The sequence below is a fragment of the Leptonychotes weddellii genome, chromosome 1 (assembly GCF_054177405.1).
Source record: "Leptonychotes weddellii isolate Sample4059 chromosome 1, ASM5417740v2, whole genome shotgun sequence".
NCBI classification, from domain to species: Eukaryota; Metazoa; Chordata; class Mammalia; order Carnivora; family Phocidae; genus Leptonychotes; species Leptonychotes weddellii.
In genome coordinates this window covers 7,782,067-7,801,769 of record NC_138369.1, presented here as the reverse complement: position 1 = coordinate 7,801,769, position 19,703 = coordinate 7,782,067, and the positions used below count along the sequence as shown (strand labels likewise).

General features: G+C 45.9%; 1 protein-coding gene across 1 annotated transcript in view; it reads left to right on the top strand.

Annotated features, from left to right (window-relative positions):
- Positions 1–19,703, top strand: part of CACNA1A (calcium voltage-gated channel subunit alpha1 A) — a 276,152-nt gene that overhangs the window by 111,317 nt on the left and 145,132 nt on the right. The window contains exon 5 of the mRNA XM_081805421.1: positions 2,361–2,500. Within this exon, the coding sequence (XP_081661547.1) occupies positions 2,361–2,500 (140 nt within the window). The remainder of the gene's footprint in view (positions 1–2,360; positions 2,501–19,703) is intronic.

Genomic DNA, 19,703 nt, shown 5'->3' with positions numbered 1-19,703 from the left:
AATAATCTGGGGAGAGAGATGCCTTCATGACTCACCCCCCCCCCCCACCAGACCAGGCAAACCCAATGCTGACCAGGAGGGCAGTGGGTAACAAGTGTTCACGTTGTCCATAGAAACATCATATTAGAAACAAAATTCTTGTGGAAGATGTTGACTATACATTGGAAATGGAGAGAACAATACAATGAACCCCTCTAAGAACCTCTCACCCAGATTCAACTGTTGTCAAGACTTTGCCTTATTTGCTTCCTCTGGCCCCTTGCATTTCATTGGTTTGTCTTTCCTGGCCAAAATTGTTGAAGGCAAATCCCAGACAACTTGTCAGTTCATTGCCATATACTTACTTAAGTCTACATTGCTAAAAAATATAGGCGTTTTCTTCCATTACCACAGTGACATTTTTACACCCAGCACAACTTACAGCAGTTCCTTGGAACCATCTAAGACCTAGTCAGGAATCAGATTTTCATGGTTGTCTCAGAAAAAGCATTTTTCAGTCAGTTTGGTCAAACCAGGATCCAGGCAGGGTCTAGATTTTGCTATGCTACTTAAACCTTTTATTTTTTTAAAGATTTTATTTATTTTTGAGAGAGAGTACACAAGCACAGGCAGGAGGAGGGGCAAAGGGAGAAGCAGACTCCCAGCTGAGCAGGGAGCCCAACATGGGTCTTGATCCAGGACCCTAGGATCATGACCTGAGCCGAAGGCAGACGCCCAACTGACTGAGCCACCCAGGCATCCCTGCTTAAGCCTTTTAAACTAAAGCAACTGTTTTCACTCCTGCCCTTGACTTATGGCATAAATCAGTCCCATGACCCTAAGGTATGTCCCACATTCTGATGTTAGCCTGGTTGCTTGTATATGGTGTCATTTGGCTTGTTCTTCTATCCTCTCTGTCTCCTGTCATGGATATCAGCTCTGGGGGACGTTCATAGTCCTCGTTCAAATTTACTCATTTGGGGGCGCCTGGGTGGCTCAGTTGGTTGAGCAACTGCCTTCGGCTTAGGTCATGATCCTGGAGTCCCGGGATCGAGTCCCACATTGGGCTCCCTGCTCAGCGGGGAGTCTGCTTCTCCCTCTGACCCTCCTCCCTCTCATGCTCTCTGTCTCTCATTCTCTCTCTCACAAATAAATAAAATCTTAAAAAAAAAATTTACTCATTTGGTGAAACTCAGCAGAGCTGTAAACTAGCACTAAGATCCTTCTCGATCCCCCTATCCATCCCCAAGTGCCGTGGTTCCTCTCCTGGCATTCTGACAGTGCAATGAAGAAGACTTTTTTTCCTTTCTGTCACCTTTTCAGATCCAGCTGTAATAGCTCAAGGGTAGGTAGAGGGGCATGTAAGAATCCACTCGTTCATAATCCACAAAATATAGATGGTTCTCAAGACATCTAAATTTTAAGAGGTATGAATTATAACAGGTATTCTAAAACATATCACTAACCTATAAAACTTATGATTTCAAGACTTTTTAAAAATTTTTGTTTAAAATGAAGCTAAGTAAAGAGAGTCAGCTGGAAAACTAGGAAGCAAATAGTAGTACCATGGCAAGCTGATAGGGAAAGAATCATGAAGGCAGAAAGGATTGAAGCTTGAGAAACTTTGTAACAGATTGGAAAACATCCATGTAGGGGATCTGATGGAGTGGAGCTCATAGCTTGATTTCAAATATTATAAACTATCAGCTGGAAGCCAGAAACTGGCAAGTGGTTCAGTGAGGGGCTGGGGACCGGGACACTGGCCATTTGCCAGCAAATGCAGAAGTATTACTCCAATATTTTAGCAACCTGAATGGCTGTGCTGGTGCATATCAGCTGAGAACCTTCACGAGTGTCAGATCTGGGGGTGAGGTTGGTGTACAGGGTCTAACCTTAAAGGCCTTGAGTGGTGCGTGTGACAAACATACTGGACCAGTGCTTTCCAGTAGAATTTTCTGTTAATGATGGAAATGCTCTCCATCTGCACTGTCCAATATACTAGTCACTGGAATGTTGGCTACTGTGTCTGAAAAGCTGAATTCTTATTTTATTTCATTTGAATTAATTTACAGTTAAATAGCCACATGTGACCCGTGGCTGCTATAGTGGACACCACGGATCCAAACAAACAATTCTGTTTGACCAAGTGATATATGAGGTTGGCCAAAAGGAAAGAAGGAGGGTGTCTTCTCCATGCTTCTGCTTCTCTTGCAAAGTCTTCAGGCAAAAGAAGTCCGGGAAGGATGCGTTGGGGGGCAGTGGGTGCTGGAGGGTTGGAGAGGTGAGGAAAAATGGGTAGAGATTTCTGGATGGGCCAGGTCCCCAGTCATGCCACCCTCTACCCAGCCAAAGATCTTGACCGTACCTTCTCTCCCTTCCAGGATGATACAGAACCATACTTCATTGGAATTTTTTGTTTCGAGGCTGGCATTAAAATCATCGCCCTGGGGTTTGCCTTCCATAAAGGCTCTTACTTAAGGAATGGTTGGAACGTGATGGACTTTGTGGTGGTGCTGACAGGGTAAGTGTCACATGCTGTGTTTCTTAGAATTATCTCAAACTATAAAGACTTTGGAAACATCATGGTTGGTGTGTCCGGGCTGGGCTTGGGAAGGCTGAGTCCCCGTGCTCTTTTTCATCATGCCTTTGCCTTCTTGCACCCTGTCTTCATACCCTGACTGCATGTTGCAGCAGATGCTTTTGGTTACAATTAGAATAATGGCTTATTAGAGTTGACTGCTTCCAAAGAGCTTTCTGTGCATTCTCTCATTTAATCCTCACAGCAACCCAATGAATTAGGAAATATTAATATTCCCACAGGACCACAGAGAGATCCGAAGCACAGATATGAACTTGCCTAGGATCACCCTGCTAGTGGAACTGGAATTTGAACCTAATATCATGTGATTCCAGAACTCAAGGTTTTAACTGTTGTGCATGTGTGATCCTTTTGCCTCATTTGGAGACGCCTTTATTCCAAGTTGATCTTGATTTCCAGCTGGTAAATGTTTGTTGAGGACTTCTGGGTGCAACAGCTTGTGGTAGGGCTATGGAGAAAACCAAGCTAGATAAGGTACAGTGAGTGCCTTAGAAGAGTTTTTGGATCTGTATATAGCGCACCATAGTTGAAAGGTGAGTGTGTATACACTTTCCACCAAGGACCCTCTCTATAAGGTAATGCTAGCTGTTATGACAATAGAAAAAACTGGTTGTCTTACACACAACAGAAATTTATTTATCACTCACTGAAAGTCCAAAACAGTTGTTCCTTGCTGGCAGGGCTCTCTCCTCCAAGCAGTGATTGAGGGAACCCAGGCCCTTACCACACTGTGGCTCCTCATTGTTGACTCACAGCTTCCAAGAACTTTGTGCTTGTATGCATCAAACCACAAAAGAGAAATGAGGATGCAAAGTGATCCTAGGGAGGTTTTACAGGCCTGGCATGTGCCTCGTCCCTTCCTATTCTTTCGGCTAGAATTTATTCACATGACACACATCACTGCAGGGGAAGCTGAGAAACATTAGACTGTGCTTAGAAGAAAGGAAGGTGGATTTGCTGAGTAGCCAGTCAGGCTCTGTTAGGGACCCCAAAGTCCTGTAACAGATGCCAGCATAGACATTACCATTTTGTGCTGATTTCTGGCTCCTCTGTCCACCCACTCCTCTCCTCAAAGCTAAGACTGGCTTGTCTTCCAAGACCCCTATTCATTCCTCATAGTTCCCCTCTGTGGGGTCACAGTTGTCCTCAGTGGGGCACAGCTCCCCTCTATGGGGTCACAGCTGTCCTCTAGGGGGTCGTAATTCTCTTCTAGGATCAAATTTCTCCTCCAGGCTCTGTTGCTGTTCCAGATCCTGTCTCTTCTGGCAGATGTCATGGGTCTTAGGCTCCATGCTGTGTTGGCTGGGCTCCTGCAATTCAGGTTTTGAGCACATTTGTTGTTTCAGAGCAATGTTGCTTTTCCCAAAAGGGCTTTGTCATATTGGGCTGTTTTGGTAGAGGCATTCAGATGTGAATGGTCTGTTGTGGGTACCCTGGGCTAGCTCTAGTGGGCTTGAGTGCTCCCTGAGGGTCCTCTGTTGGTTGTTCCCATAGTCCTGTGGCTTGGGACCTTGGCAGGTTCCAAGGACATGTTGTGGTGTTGGGCACCTTTTTCTTACCTTAGTAGGAAACTTGTCTCTGAAACATCCTAATAGCTGACTTTGTTGTTGTTGTTGTTGTTAAAAGTGCATAACAAAGGGGCGCCCGGGTGCCTCAGGCCATTAAACATCTGACTCTTGATTTTGGCTTGCGTCCTGATCTCAGGGTCATGGGATCAGGCTCGCACTCAGTGGGGAGTCTGCTTGAGATTCTCTCTCTGTCCCTCTCCCTCTGCCCCTCCCCACTACACTCGTGCTTCCTCTCTCTCTCTTTAAAAAATAAATAAATCTTTTTTTAAAAAGTGCATAACAAAATATTCAGACATTCAAAAAATAGAGAATAATGTAACAAATATTTGTGTATGCAAATATTCACTCAATGAATATTTTTTGTGCACCTATTATATACCAGGCTCTGGGACACAGCAGTGAACAAAACAGAAAGAAGTCCCTCCTTTTGTGCAACAGATAGTCACGTAGTGAAGAAAAGCTAAATGAATGAATGAGTGAATGAATAAATATCTAGTGTGTTAGGTGGCAGTGAGGGCTACAGAGAAACATTCAATCAGAGGAAGGATGGGACGTGTTATGAGCAGGAGGGCTGGAAACCGGGGAAGACTTTATTGGGAAGGCAGTATTTGAATGAAAACCTGAAGGAGGTGAGTGAATGAGCCTTGAGGATAGCTAAAGGAGGAAAGTGACAGGCAGAGGGAATAGCACATGCAAAGGTCCTGAGGCTGGGCTGTGTCTGGTATGTTTGATGAGCAGTGAGGAGGCCAGAGTGGCGGGAACAGAGTAAGTGAGGGAGAGAGTGGAGGAGGTGAGGACAGGGAGGTGATAGAACAACAGCCTACCATCAAAATTCTTTTTCTTTTTCTTTTTTTTTTAAGATTTATTTATTTGAGAGACAGAGAGGGTGGGAGAGAGAGAGAGAGAGTTGGTGGGGTGGTGGAGGGGCAGAGGGAGAAGGAGAGAGAAACTCAAGCAGATTCCATGCTGAGTGTGGAGCCTGACACAGGGCTCTATCCTACGATCCTGAGATCATGACCTGAGCCAAAACCAAGGGTTGGACGCTCAACCAACTGAGCCACCCAGGCACCCCCAAATGAAACCTTTCTCATACAGTGTAAGTCCCCTGTGTTCTCTTCCCTGGCCTTGTTCATTCCCTTCCCTATGCAGAAACACTTCCTGAGTTTTGTGTTTATCATTTCCAGTTATGCATTTACCCTTTTATATAGGGTAAATAAGGGTATGAGAAATACGTAGTACCTATTTTACATTTTGACCACAAAAGTATATAAGAAATATATATAGTGCGTTCTTGCACAGTTTTAAGTTTCTCTGTAAACATTTCCTTCTACAGCCTTCCTTGTGCCCTCACCTTGTGATTGACAAGACTAGGTCTCATTCATCCATTTTCCCTGCTGCATAGTATTCTGCAGTATGAATATGCTACCATGTATTTATCTGTTTGGGTTGTTTCCAGCTTTGGGCTATTTTGAACCAAGCTGTCCCCTCACTCTTGCCGGTGGATTTCTCTAGGGCATCTACCTGGGAGTGGAACTGCTGAGTTGTGTACTCTGTGCATCCTCGGCTTCACGAGGCATTGCCAAATAACTCTGCAAAGTGGTTGTGCCAATTTATACTCCCTAGGGGCTGACTTTTGCTGGCAGGGGCTGGCTTGACCTTGCTGGCAGGAAGAAGCCTTAAAAAAAAAATCCCTGGTTTTTTATAACATGGTTCTTGGAACATCCAGAGAAGCTCTTTTACCATGCAGCATATAGTAAGCCTCAATAAATGGTCATTAAGTTGAAAGGCGGCCGTGTGATAAGTTAGTTAGCCACCGGGGCGTTTGCATCTGCTTCTTGATTACAACAAGCTGATCTTTTCCCCTAGTTTTTAAACATCTGATGAGGCTCTAGAGAAGAAATTCTCATCGGAGACAAATAGGTGCTAAGGATGAAAGCCTTAGAATTAATAGGATTCATGGACCCTCTGGAATTGCATGCAAAAATTACGTGTATATATATATATTTTTCTGGTCTGTAGTTTTCATTAGATTCTCAGGGGGTCCTGCTCCTAACACCATAAGGAGCCGCCGTTCTTTTCCTTTCTTACCCCTCTTCCTTTCCCACTTCATTTTTCCTGCCTTCCTTTCTCTTGCTTGTCTCCCTGTTGCTTCTCCTGTAATCAGCCACCCTTCCTTATTGTCTGCTGGTTCTGTCTCCTTCAAATCAAACACACAGCTCAAATTTCATTACTTCAAATTCCAAGGGGCTGCTTGGTCTCCTCTTGGGCTGCAATCGAGGAACAGAGAGTAGGGACTGCAAGCCCCACAAATTCGACCTTCTGCGCAGTGGTGCCACCAGGCAAATGCTGTACACTCTTAGTTCTGTGTTCCAGGGGGAGGGGACCTGAGTGTATTAACCTGACCTGAGACAACATGGCCTTAATGAGCACTTTTTGATTAACTCATTGTCTTCTTACATTTCTAAGCAAACCGCAGCATTAAAACACCATTCATTTTTCATGGATTCATAAGATTCTTGCCTTCTTCTTGTGTAAAGTTTGGCAGAAAGTATCGTACCCATGGAGTTTGGTTTGTTCTGTGTAGTTCAAGGCCTCAGAGAAATTCTAAGTTTGCAATTTTATCAAACCCCTTTGAAGTGTGCTTCTATTGTATTTGAAGTTCTGATCGTTAAATTGAAATCGTGTAAGAGGAAGATTTCAGAAGCTTGGCTGTATTTCTGAGATGACAGAGCTTTGACTGTAATGCTTAGATATATATATATAAACATCTGGGAGGTCAAATAATGCAATTGTGCGTGTTAACAAAGGAGATTGTGGACATGACCAGGGTAGGGATGAAGACAGTTGTTTTTGTGTTCACAGGCTTAGCCCTGTACCTGGCGTAGGTGCTCAGTAAAATAAATGGCTGCAAAGCGGTAATACTTCTGAGAGTCAGAGTGTTCTGGAAAATGCACTAAGCTGTTTATGGAGATGGGGACCATTGCATTGATATAGTTAAACAGCCCAGGAATCTATGACAGATACTCTGACATCAGATAAGGCATGGAACAGATGAACTCTGGGTCCTTGCCAACTCTGACATTTCATGACTCTGTAAAAATGACGGTTCCTTTTTGGAAGGTCCTACCAGCTGCCCCAGGCTTTGGGCAGTTTTGTTGAGGATCAGGAGTGAGGAAAATACCCAAGTACTCAGGGACCATCAGGAGAGGACGTTGGCTTTGGTTTCATAGCATCACTGAATTTTAGGACTCAATGGACTCTGGCAGGTCCAAACCCTTTATTTCACTCACAAGGGAGTTAAGACACAGAGAGACTAATTTATTTGCCCAAAGTCAAAGTTACACTGAGATGGTGGCAAATCAGGAAACTTCCAGAATCAGAAGCTGTGCTCACATTAAGGAGCCTAGAACCCCAGTTTGGGGGCAGTGGGAGTGGTATAGATGATTAATGCCCCCCCCTGCCAAGTTTCTGCCATCAGAGCCCTGCTTTTTCCTTACTTCTGTCCAAGTACCCAGCCTGTGGCCCCTTTCCAGAGATAGAAAGGGAGCCTCGATAGTAGCCCAGTTCCCCTTACACAGCTGAAGAAACTGGGGCCCAGAGGGTCAGAATGACGAGTCACACACCTCATGCTGTCTTCCCTTTGATCAGTTTAACAAACGTATGTCACCATTCTTCACTCTCTCCTCCTTTCTTCGCCTCCCATGTTGCTGTTCTGAGTTGCCTGAAAATAAAAACAGCATTCTAAACGCAACAACAACAAAACCAATTGGCACTCTAACTCATGAGACCAACTAACAGCTCCTATAAATACCAGCTGCATTTTATTTTAATGTTTGTCTGCATTAATTTCTCCCCCCGTGGATCAGTCACCCTTGGTATCAGAAGGATTCCCTACCATGGCACAAATGCTTCTTATCATTCAGAGAGTTTTATCATTGAGAGAGCATTGATCTTTTCATTGATCAAAGCATTTGGTTGTCATGATATTTGCTGAACTGTGTTTCACCAGGAACAGCCTCACTTCCTAGCAGTAGGAGCTAGCCTCTCCATCTTGTAATACAGTGACAGTGATAGTAATGGTGTTGGCTGCCATGCTATTTCCATCATTTATTAAGTATTTGTTTTGTGCCAGCACTATATTAACAGTTTTAATGTGCATTATCACATTTTAGTTGCACAAGCCTTTTTTAGAGATGAATCTGAGGCTCAGAGAGGTTAAGCTACTTGCAAAGGGTCCCCCAGCTAGTAAAAGGTGGATCAGGATCTCAACCACTTTACTGGGACAGTGCCCTAAAACTAGGATAACCTGAGACCCAAGTTAAGTTCAAAGAGCTATATTCAGCCCAGTATCCTTATGAACATAATACCTGTTATTAATAGCAGTGGGAACATTGACAAACTAGAACTTAGAAGACACTTTATAACATGATATACTATACATGTGTATATGCTCAGCTAATCTTTACAGCCCTCTGAATTAGGTACCACTATTACCCCCACTTTACAGATGAAAGCTCAAAGAGGCTAAACGTCTTGCCCAATGTCACTTACCTCATAAGTGGTGAACTCAGGTGGATCTGGAGCCAGAATCCATGTTCTTGAGTCCTACACTATTTCTTTAAAGTCAAGTATTCCAGGGAAGTCAGGAGGATCTTTACTTTTCTTCCCCATCTTGGACTCCACTATAGCAGGAAAAAAAAAATCGGCAAAAGAGATGTCCACAAATGGGAGACTGGCATATACCAATGGTTAAGACCTGGGCTTCAGAGTCGGAGGGATCTCTGCCAGTGAGGAACTTGAGAACGTACTTGGATCCCTCCAAACCTCAGTTTTCTCACCTGGAAAAAGGGAGAGCGTCTGCCTCCTCAGGCTGTGATAGAGATTGGAGAAGGCAACATTGTGGCCGACACTGTGAACTGAGCCCCTGGACCATTCTGAGTTCTTCATAAATGGGAGTTGATGAATTGAAGGGAAAGAAATTAGAACATATTCTTTTGGATGTGTGTGGTAGGTCCTGCAAATGCCCCAGTCCATATTCGTCCCACTCACCTCCGAGTTTACCTGTGGTGGGCAGTTCCCAAGCAAGCTAACCTCTTTGTACCTCCAGTGCTCTCATCTTTCTGCATCTGTGCTGGAGGGTGTTCTCCAGCATTGCAGGAGTTTGTTCAGCCCACATAACAGACGTTTAACACCCCCAGGAGCAGCCCTTAACCAGTGAGAGAGGGAGTCAGTGTATAAATAAGGCCTGGCTTCCCCATTGCTCAGTGAGAAGACTTGGAGGTGTGTTCTACCTCTCAAAGGGCCTTTCACAGGATTGAATACTAGTTGCTCACGATGATACCCATTCATTAGCGCACCCTTTACCGACTTCTTGCTTTCTAGTTTATCCCTTTTAATTCCAAGGATCATCTCCCAAAAGTCCTCGTCTTGGAGCCATAATAGTTTGAAGCCTAGCGGGTTAGAGATTTCAGCACCCTGGACAGCGCACAGCACACTTCACCAGCTAAAGACGTCCGCCTTTCTCCCTCCGCCCCTGACTGGAGTGGGGAGGGGACTGAGTGAGGACCAGATGGCCAGGTGACATTGCTCCATACTGAGCTTCTTGGCCATTTTCCTTGTGTGGCTGGAGAAGACCTTGCCATCCATCTCTCAGCAGGTTTAGGGGCTGATCGAGGTCTTGTCCTCTTGAATTGCTATGACAAACACCAGCCTGCCTCCAGAGAGGCATCTGGCCACTGCCTCTACAGTTTGCAGGGCAAAATGACTCCTCTCTTCTCACCAGGGCAGGGAGGCTGATGCCTGGCGGGCAGAGGAAATCTCAGCAGAACGGGAGGCAAGTGGGTGCCTGGGGCTGAGGCAGAGGCCGCCAAGTGAGAGACACTGCTTTGCTTTATGCAGGGAGGAACTACAGGCATTGGAGATGCTCTGTTGTTACAGAGGTTGTAGAAACTGGACAGTCTTCTCTCCAAGCAGGACCTGGGCCTGACTCAGAGACCACAAGCCTTCGCCTTCGGTGCAGTCATGTAGTAGAATGGTAAAGCTGAGGTTTGGGGGGCGGGGTCTAGGAAAATCAAAGCCCCATTTTTCTTGACTTCTCTGGCTATAATGAGCCCTTTGGTGATACCTGCCAATCTCAAAGGTTTAAATACCTTCTCTACCTATGTTCCCCAAACTTAAGTCTTCTGCCCAGAGCTCTCTTGCAGTCCCCATGTGGGGAGGAGTCCACAGACATCTCACACTCAAGATGTCCAAAACTGAACTCGTGTGCATCCTTCTCATATCTCTCTTCCTGTCTTTTTACATCATTGGATGGCAGCTCCATTCTTCCAGGGGCTCTGGCTAACAATCTTGACACCTCCTCCCTCATGGTCAATTCTTTTTCATATTCTGTAGGTTCCGTCTTCTTCCACCTCCACTGCCACCAACTGGGCTGAGCCATCATCATCTCTCAGCTGGCTTGTTGGAGCAGGCTGTGCCCAGGTCTCTCTGCCCCTGCCCTCCTCCCCCATAGCCTGTTATCAACACAAGCAGCCAGAAGGATCCTTTTAACACATAAATTAGATCAAATCACTCTTCTGCTCACATCTTTCTCATGGTTCCTGTCTCACTCAGTGTAAAAGCAAAAGTCCTCATCACAGCCCACAAGGACCTGCATGATCTGCCCCCGTCACCTCCCACCCTCATCAGCAGCCACACTCGCTCACTCGGCACCAGCTGCACCAGGCTCCTCGCTGCTCCTTGAACACTTCAGGCATGTTTCCACCTCAAGGCCCTTGCACTTGTAGTGCCCAAACCTGGTATGCTCTTCTCAATCCATTTCCTCATCTTTAAGACTTTACGCCAATGTCCCCTGGCTCCTTATCTACAATTCCAACACGTTTGACACTTCCTGTCCTCTCTTCTATTTAGATTCTTTTCTGTGCACTTGGCCGCTTTCCGACAAACTAGATATTTTACTTTATTTTCTGCCAGTCTCCTCCACTAAGTAAACTCCCTGCAGAAGGGGATTTGGTTTTTTCGCTCATGGCGCTATTCCCCCATGCCTAGAATAGTGCCTGGCACACAGTAGGTGCTCAACAGATGTTTTTGACAGAATGACTGAGTCGATGGTACCTATAACCTGCCAATGTTGAGGGAAGTGTCAGTGTATAATAAACTGGGGCACAGAAACCCCTTCCTAAGTGCCCCTGCATTTCACGGCACCTAGATCAGATGATGCAGTTTTGGAGGGCAGTTGGAAGTGTCAACTTCACTATTATATGTACTGAGCTATGATAAGCCCGCCCATTGGTTGTGGTCCTGCCCCAGGAATTATGGCGTGTCTTATGTGTTGAGCTCTCGATGGACTAAAACTCCTCTGGAACCAGCTTTGTTAGCTACTTTGCACTAATAAAGTGGCACAAGAATGAACAGGTTTGAGTGTGGGGGGGTGGTCTGAGCAGGGGTGCGTTCTCAGGCCTACTGTGTATGGTTGTGCAGGTTGCACACTGAACCAGACAGCTGGAGTATATTTTCTAAGTGTGTAACTCGTCTACATTTAAACTTCTTTCGGAGACATCACAGGCTAAAAAGTATCAAATACTTCATGCCTGGGAGTCCTTTCCACCCTAAGAAGCTTTGATTTTAGGAGTCACGTTTTTTTGTGGTGCTGAAGAGACATGATTGGTGCCGAAGGTCATGGGTTGTTTTGTTTTCACTGTTCACAGGCATATTTGGAGGCCACCCACAGAAGTTCAGGACATGAAACTCTGGCAGGAAACCTAAAACTCTTAAGTCCTGCTCTGAGCACTAAAATGTGGCTGGGGCTGCTTTCCTTTGCTTCACATTGGTATGCCAGGGACGTGATGTTGAATCATTATAAGATTGAGAGGACAGGACGGATCAGACTGAGAGGTCTTTGTAAACTAGACTGATGAGTTTTGATTCATAGGAAATAGCCCTGGATGTTTTCAAAACAGAAACTGCAAAGTGTGTAGCAGAACTGCATTCTATGCAAATCTGGACTTATACAAAATCATTGTTATGTAATTGGCACACATAGAAAAAGAAAAAGGATGAATATAATAATTAAATAGTGAGGTCATTTCTACCTGCCATTGCATTTAGTGAGTTTTTTCCAAGGAATGAACATGATTCATGTTCTTCCTAGAACACAGTATATCAGCTAGGAATGTTTTTCTCTTCAAGTAACAGAAGAGACATCTAGAAAGGGCTTTAGCATTAAGTAGAAATTTTTGTTATCTGATTTAGAAATCCACAAATCTGTAGACCGAGATTAGTTGAATGGCTCAGTAATGTCCTCCCACCCCCCTCAGTAGGTTGAATTTTGAACTCATGATTTGTTGCCCCAAGGTGGCAAAATGGCTGCCACATCTCCTCTCACGGCCTCACTCAAAAGCAGGAAAGTAATGACCGGGAGAGAAAACTCTCACTGGAGACTTTTCATTTTTATCTAGGAGAAACAAATCTTGCCCAGAAGTTCCCAGCAGGTTTCCTTCTACATCTGATTGGCTATACCTGGGTCATATGACCATTTCCAGCTTCAGGGCAGACCAGAAACATGCGTGTCTGGCATTTTTGCCATTTTATGGGAGGCTAGTTCTGCTTGTAAGAAAGATGAGGGAGAGGGAAATGGCTGTTGGGACAGTTAGCGGTATCTGTCACATGAAGCATACTACTGACATTCTTTTATATCATATATTACTGTCCACATTACACACGCTTATTACTGCCCAGCCTTAAATATGCAAAACCATACATATTGTACTTTATGGATGATTTAAAGGTTTGTTGAGGGTGTTTTTTGAGTCTATGCAATTTTTCCTTTGTGCACTTCCTTCAGAATCAGAACTTAACTCTCCCATGTAAGACGAAACATCACTTTGGGGATGTGGGTTCAATTCCTGGCTCTCCTGCTCAGAAGATGTGTGACTTCAGGCAAATGATTTACTCTTCTTAGTCTTTATTTTACTTATCTGTTAAATGAGGCTCATGTTAATACTTACTTAACCCCACTGAGCTGAGGTGAAGATTAGATGGATAATTTTTAGCAATAAAATGTAGTCAAGAGGAGGGAGAGGGGAAGGAGGATTCTTGTGGTGGAGCAAGTCCTAGAATTGAGGTGATCCCATGTCTGGGATGATTTGGGATGATAATGGAAATAGGAAGGGAAGGATGGATTTAAGGACTCTTTCCCAGAAAAAAGAACATTCCAGAACATGATAATCAACTGTTGACTGGTATAATGGTAGTGCCATTGCAGGGGCAAGGGGCACAGGGCGCTTCTAGTGAGAATTTATTTCAGTCATGCCGAAGTCCCTGAAAGACATCAAAGTCGAAATGTCATTTAGACAGACGTAGATAGGGTCAAAGCCTGCCTGGCCTGTCTGGCCTTGAGAGTCATCCACAAAGAGGTTGGTTAAGGCCAGAAAGTGCCTGAGCTCTACAGGCCTGGTGGTATAACGGACAGGAACATGGGGTCAGGGAGCACCCACACTGAGGGACCTGAGGGAGGAAGAGGATCAGGGAAGGAAACAGAAGATTCAGGGGACAGGTGGTTAGGAAGAGAGGCAAACCACAGTCAGCCACATGAGTTGCAGCCAAAGAGAGGTCTTCCCAAAGCTTTTGGGACTTTGTAATTAGGAGGAAAAGAGTGACTCTAAAGGGTTGTCCATAGCGGGGATGCGGATGCATGAAATCTTGGTGGCAAAGGTCTGATTGAAAAGCAAATGAAGGAGGAAAAGCTTTGGTAGTTTCTACCATCTGCACCAGGGGTTTGAAGGTTGGGTGACCTCATTAGGGGACTAGCTTGATTTTCTGGGTCTTTTTCCTCTCCTTTACAAAAGTTTTTTTGTTTTTGTTGTTATTGTTGTTGTTTTATCAGGAGACTGAAATGGTGAGCCTGTTTAGAAAGATGAAGAAAATGGGCATCACATATTATTATGTATTTCTTTCCAAATAAAATTCTAGTTACATCATACTGGAACATCTGGACAGATCTTCATGAAATGGGGAAGGTACATTTGGGATGGTTTTACTTGGTGATATATAGGAAATTCACTTGAGAGGCTCTGTCCCATAGAACTAGGATATGATGCACCAGGGCAGCAGAAATAAAGGTTCAAACTGGCATGACTTCTCGGTAGTGATATGTCTGGTGAATTTTGGTTTCAGAGGTGAGTCATACATCAAGAGGTACTCGGATAGTAGAGGCTTCAAGTTGCAACCTTGGTTTGCCAGTCAGCTTCTCCTTGTGCAGGCAACTCTAGAAGAGGGGGCAGCCAGTACACACACACGGTGGTTAGGACAATGGGCTCGGGAGTTTGAACAGATTCAACACACAGCTCCGTTCCCAAGTTGTGTGATCTTGGGCACGTGACTGTGCCTTCCTGAGATCTTAGCTTGCTCACCTGGAAAACAGGATATCGTGCTCTACCTTGTAGAGTTGTTTGAAAGGTTTAATGAGCTCATGTCTGACACGTGGCGGGGTGGGTTTATGGATGGTATTTACTGAGGGATGGTTTGAAGAGAAAGGGAGAAGGGCTTTGGTGTTTCTGTGGGCCTCAGCTTGCTCATCTGTGAAATGGGAATAAGAGTTGTACCTACCTCAAAAGGTAGGATTCCATGAGGTAATACATGTAAAGCACTTAGAAACTGGCACGGAATAAGTGCTCAGTGCTGTTAGCTATTCTAACACTAATAACTATAATTATAATGATGATAATAATTATGAGTGCTTCTCCAGGCCCAGTTCCACAGACCAGTTAGTTCGCTGTAGAGAACATTGGCTCCTGATAATTTGGCATGCAACATCTAACCCCCTCTTCCAATCTGGGGAGAACCCCCCCTTCATGAGTAGTACTCCTGGATCACAGGGCTCCACACTCACTCACAAACCGAAGGTTTCAGGAAGGGGGAGTCATCCTCTCTCCACCCCTTGGTTCAAACTCAACCAGTCACACACTCCCTGACCCAGGAATTGGAAAGCAGAATGTTTCAAACACGAAGGGATGATTCTGGTTCCTTCCTGGCAGCGTGCTGCCATGGGGTTTGTCAGTCTGGCTGCATTGCTCCTGCCCACTTTCCAAGTCCCCTCCTCTGGACTCCGGCTGTTTATCTGAGCTTCCTAAAAATCCCTTTGATGCCTAAGACAGACAGCTGGTTTCTGATGTTTGCAATCCAGAACTCAAACTGATGCTGGGACAAAGATTTGAAGGCCAGTAGCTTGTTTGTAGATCCCAGGAAACACAGATGGAGAGTAGAGGAGTGAGAGAGTGAAGAGAAGACAGCCAGTAAAGTTTACATTAGCCAATGAGTTAGTGCCCTTGGCAGCTGGTGCATGCTTCATCTCTCTGGAGAACTTTGGGAGGCAAGCAGCACACGTCCCTTAGAGTTAGCTCACCTAAGGAGCAAGGGGGCTGGGCTGGGAGATCCTCCTGGGGCATGAGCTCCCGGGCTCTCCTGGTTTGCCCTGCACTCAGACTAAGCATGCTTCTGTGGCCAGAACATCCTAGATGTTCAGAGTGAGTGATGTGGGACACGGACACAGCACCACAGTGTCTGTCTTGATGGCTATACTTAGCTGGTTCTGCCATGAGTTGTGGCTCAACTCCTTAGCTTTCCTGGTGAAGCATTTTGGGGGTCAGTTCATCTTTAGTCTGCAGCAATGAGAGGAAAACAAGGCTCACCCTGTTGGCCCCACATGGGAGGTGAGAACAGCTGCTCTGCAGGGAAGGGATAAAGGAGGGGCAGCTGAAAACCGTTCCCTTGACCTTCGGGGAGTTTGGGCTCCACTAATATTCTGGAGACAGAGGACTCTCTCCTTCCTGGCCTGATGGGCTCGGGACTTCTGTGCAGAGAAGAATAGAGGTCAGGTGAATAAAAGGCATAGAAAGTTGAAGCAGAGGAGCCAAAGAGGATCCAGGTGGGATCCGGGGCCCGAGATTGGGGATGAGTTAGCAACATTTTGCATTGTCTTTGGCTGGCAGCGATGAGTAGAATTTGTTCCAGAAAGGGAGAAATGAGCAAACTGGGCTTCTCTCACGATGAGGTGAGAACTGCATTAGCAGGGTAGTCTCTCCACTGAGGATGGCACAGCAACCCATGTATTCACACCTGAATAAGGAAGAAGTGTTGTTCTTAAGTTCCTATTGTGGAGTTCTTGTGTGGCCCAGGAATGGCGAGTAACAGAAGAACCAACCTGTGGTGGCTTAAACAGATGGGGGCTTATTTTTTGTCATATTACAAAAAGTTGGCAGTGGGTGTTGGCTGGCACACACTGGCATCTCTTGGCCAATCTCTTGGCTTTCTCTTTGCCTTTACCTCATGGTTGTAAAGCGGTTGCTGGAGCTTTTACCATCGTGTCCACTTACCAGGCAGGAAGAAGCAGGGACAAGATGACCCCATCCAGCTCTGCCAACTTTTACATCAGGCAGAGCAAAATCTTTCCCAGAAACCATCCACCGAGCTTCTACTTACATCTCATGGCCAGAAATACGTGCATGGCCACATCCAGCTCCGAGAGAGCCTGGGAAAGTATTTCACGTTTCTAACCATTCTAGAGACTGTTCTAACTTTTGATTTTGTATATGATTAAAGAGTATATTTAAAGTCGAATGTTTTATTTTAAAACTGTCTTCATTCACCTTATAATCATCTCTTCTGTATGATTCTTCGTTATCAGCCATCTATTGCCATGAGAGTGCTGTGTAACAAACAGTGCCAGAACCCAGTGGCTTAAAAGGACAGCGTTTATTTAGCTTATGGTTCTGAGGGTTGGCAGTTCAGTGGGGTGCTTCATCTGATCTCAGATCAGCTCATTTATGCATCTGTGGTCAGCTGTGGGGCAGCTGGGTGGCTCCCCTGTTGGCGTGTTGGCTGTCTGTAGGCTGGTCTAGGATGGCCTTGGCTGGGACCACTGTGCTCTGCTCCATGTGGTCTTTTCCTCCAGCAAGCTAATGTCGGCCTGTTCATATGGCAGAAGCAGGGTTCCTAGGAGAAAGAGGGAGTACACAGGCCTCTGGAGGGCTAGTCCCAGGAATGTGATGTCCTCACTTTGGCCACTGATGGCCAAAGCAAGCAGTGAGGCCAGTCCCGATTCAAGGGGTGGGGCAAGAGATCTCATCTCTTGGTGGGAGGAGCGATACATCATATTGCAAAGGGTGTGTATCTAAGAAGTTATTCACTGGGACCATTGAGACCCTGATTTCTGTTCCCTGAGGACTTCTTTCCTGACTTCTGTTAGTCATTGGTGCCACACCTTCTCCTTCCTTTTAATTCTTGACTCGTAGCAAGAAACAGGGATGACATGTTATTGTTACCATGTCAGTCACACAGTGAAAAGGAGAGAAAGTGTCAACAAAGGCTCTGTTGAGAGCCCAGGGCCCATCATACGGCCACCTGGGAACTAAAGGTGGGGAAGATCACACAGCTTTTATCAAATCTCGACTTGATACCTGAGTTTTGAGCCCTCATGGGCAGTTGAAGTGAGGGAGCAGATTTCTTGCCTGCTATGTAAACCCAGAACAGTTCACAGCCATGCAGCCTGGCTCCTTATGTCAACTGGGCTTTTGATTTCTTTCTTTTCTTTTTTTTTTTTTTTTGAAATGTCACCTGCTCCTGATCAGAGCTGGATGGAAACCTCCTCCAATTCTGTCAGCTCAGGGGGACAGAGGCCAGACTGGCCGACATCTGTGCAGAGACCGTTTCCCTAGCCTTTCTTCATGTCCTAACTCTGTTTTGCTTCTGCCCTCTTTTTAAGCAACCTCCACCTGTCTTCCCTCCCAAAACTCCAGCTTTATGAGAACCCAGGCCAACAGGAGGTCAACCTCCAAGAAAGGAAATTGCCATTAGCTGAGCACCTGTTATGGGCCACGCCCCTTACACACCTCATCGCCTTCAAGCCTCCCCACAGCTCCATGAATATTATCGCAGTTGAGGAAAACTAGATCCAGAGAGGAAGAGTCACTTGTCCGAAGTCACACGGATGGGAAGTTCTGGAGCCAGGACTTGGATGCAGATCCACCCCGCTGCAGAGCCAGGCTTCCTTCTGTTCACAGTTGCATTTTATTTATTTATTTATTTATTTGACAGAGAGATAGAGAGCACAAGTAGGCAGAGGGAGAGGGAGAAGCAGGCTCTCTGCCGAGCAGGGAGCCAGACGTGGGGCTCGATCCCAGGACCCCAGGATCATGACCTGAGCCAAAGGCAGCCGCTTAACTGACTGAGCCACCCAGGCGCCCCCACAGTTGCATTTTAGAGGGAGAAAATAGGGAGAGGGATGCCAGCTTCCTCCATCAACAGCTTCAGCTCACTCATCCCAGGACCTTTGCAGAAGCCGTTGCCTGTGTCTGGAATATGCTCTCTCCTCTGTGTCTAGCTAATTCTGATATTTAAAGTATTTAAATGTGATATTTAAAGTATTTAACAACTGGAATGACATGGGCACTGACCAGTTAGAAAGGAAGCTCCCCTTTTGTGCCAAGTGTAGACCTTTAGTTTGCTGCACCATAGGAAGGTCCAGGGGACTTGGAGGGGGACCGAGGTGCCAAGGGGAGCATTCACGGGACTCAAGGAAGTATATATTTACTGGTATTAACTATCTCTTCCTCCAGAAAGCCTTCCTGACCTCCCTACACCCTGCCTAGTATCAGGCCAGTGTAGGTCCCTTCTTTATGGGATCTGTATACTGGGTGAATCACCCATCTTCTTCCTCTGGAGGACACAGACTGAACTCAGAGCCTAGTACAGAACCTGAGAATGATGCTCAGTAAACATCTACTGAATGAATGAATGAATGAATGAACGAATGAGTTCGTAGCTGGTGGTAGAAAGAACCATGCCCTTTGGCAGGTTTGCCCAGGCGTTGGTGAGGGATGGACAGCGGGAAGCATGGGACATCCTTAATTTCAGTCATGTTGCTCTGAAGCCTGAGAGAATGCCCAAGACGCGGGAACAGCGAAGGTCCCACTCTCAGTTTGGCCTCACTCAGCGGACTGTGCCTGCCGAGGGGCATCCTGGGAAGCCAAGAGCAGTGGGGGCTTTGAGAACACAGGGATTGGGGAACAGCCCCTAATTTTACATTTCCTACTCCTTTGTAAAGGAACGGGCAAGGCTTGCATGTTTTTAAACTGTAGATTCAACAGCAGAGCCATGATCAAGAGCTGGACCCTAGAGTCATACCAATGTGGGCTTCCTCAGTGTCCAGCTTGGGGACCTGGGGACATTACAGATCAGCACTGACATTCAGTGAGAGCTTACCATGTGCCCAGTGCTGTCCTCAACATCGAGTAGATTATCTCATTTAATCCTCCAAGTATATCCCTCTCTGTAGGGGCTGCCCTTGTCCCCATTATACAGTTGGGAAAACAAGAACAGGCCCGAGGAGGGCGCGTGGCCGGGCAGGAAGCCGGGTGAACCTGGGCAGCTGGGTCCTTCGTGCTCTCCTTCCCTGCTCTGCTGACCTCTGGTGAATCTTCTTGCCTCTCTGAGCCTCAGCTTCCTCATCTGCTTGTCGTACCTCATTTGCAGGGCAAATAAAGGGGTCAGTAATAATGGGG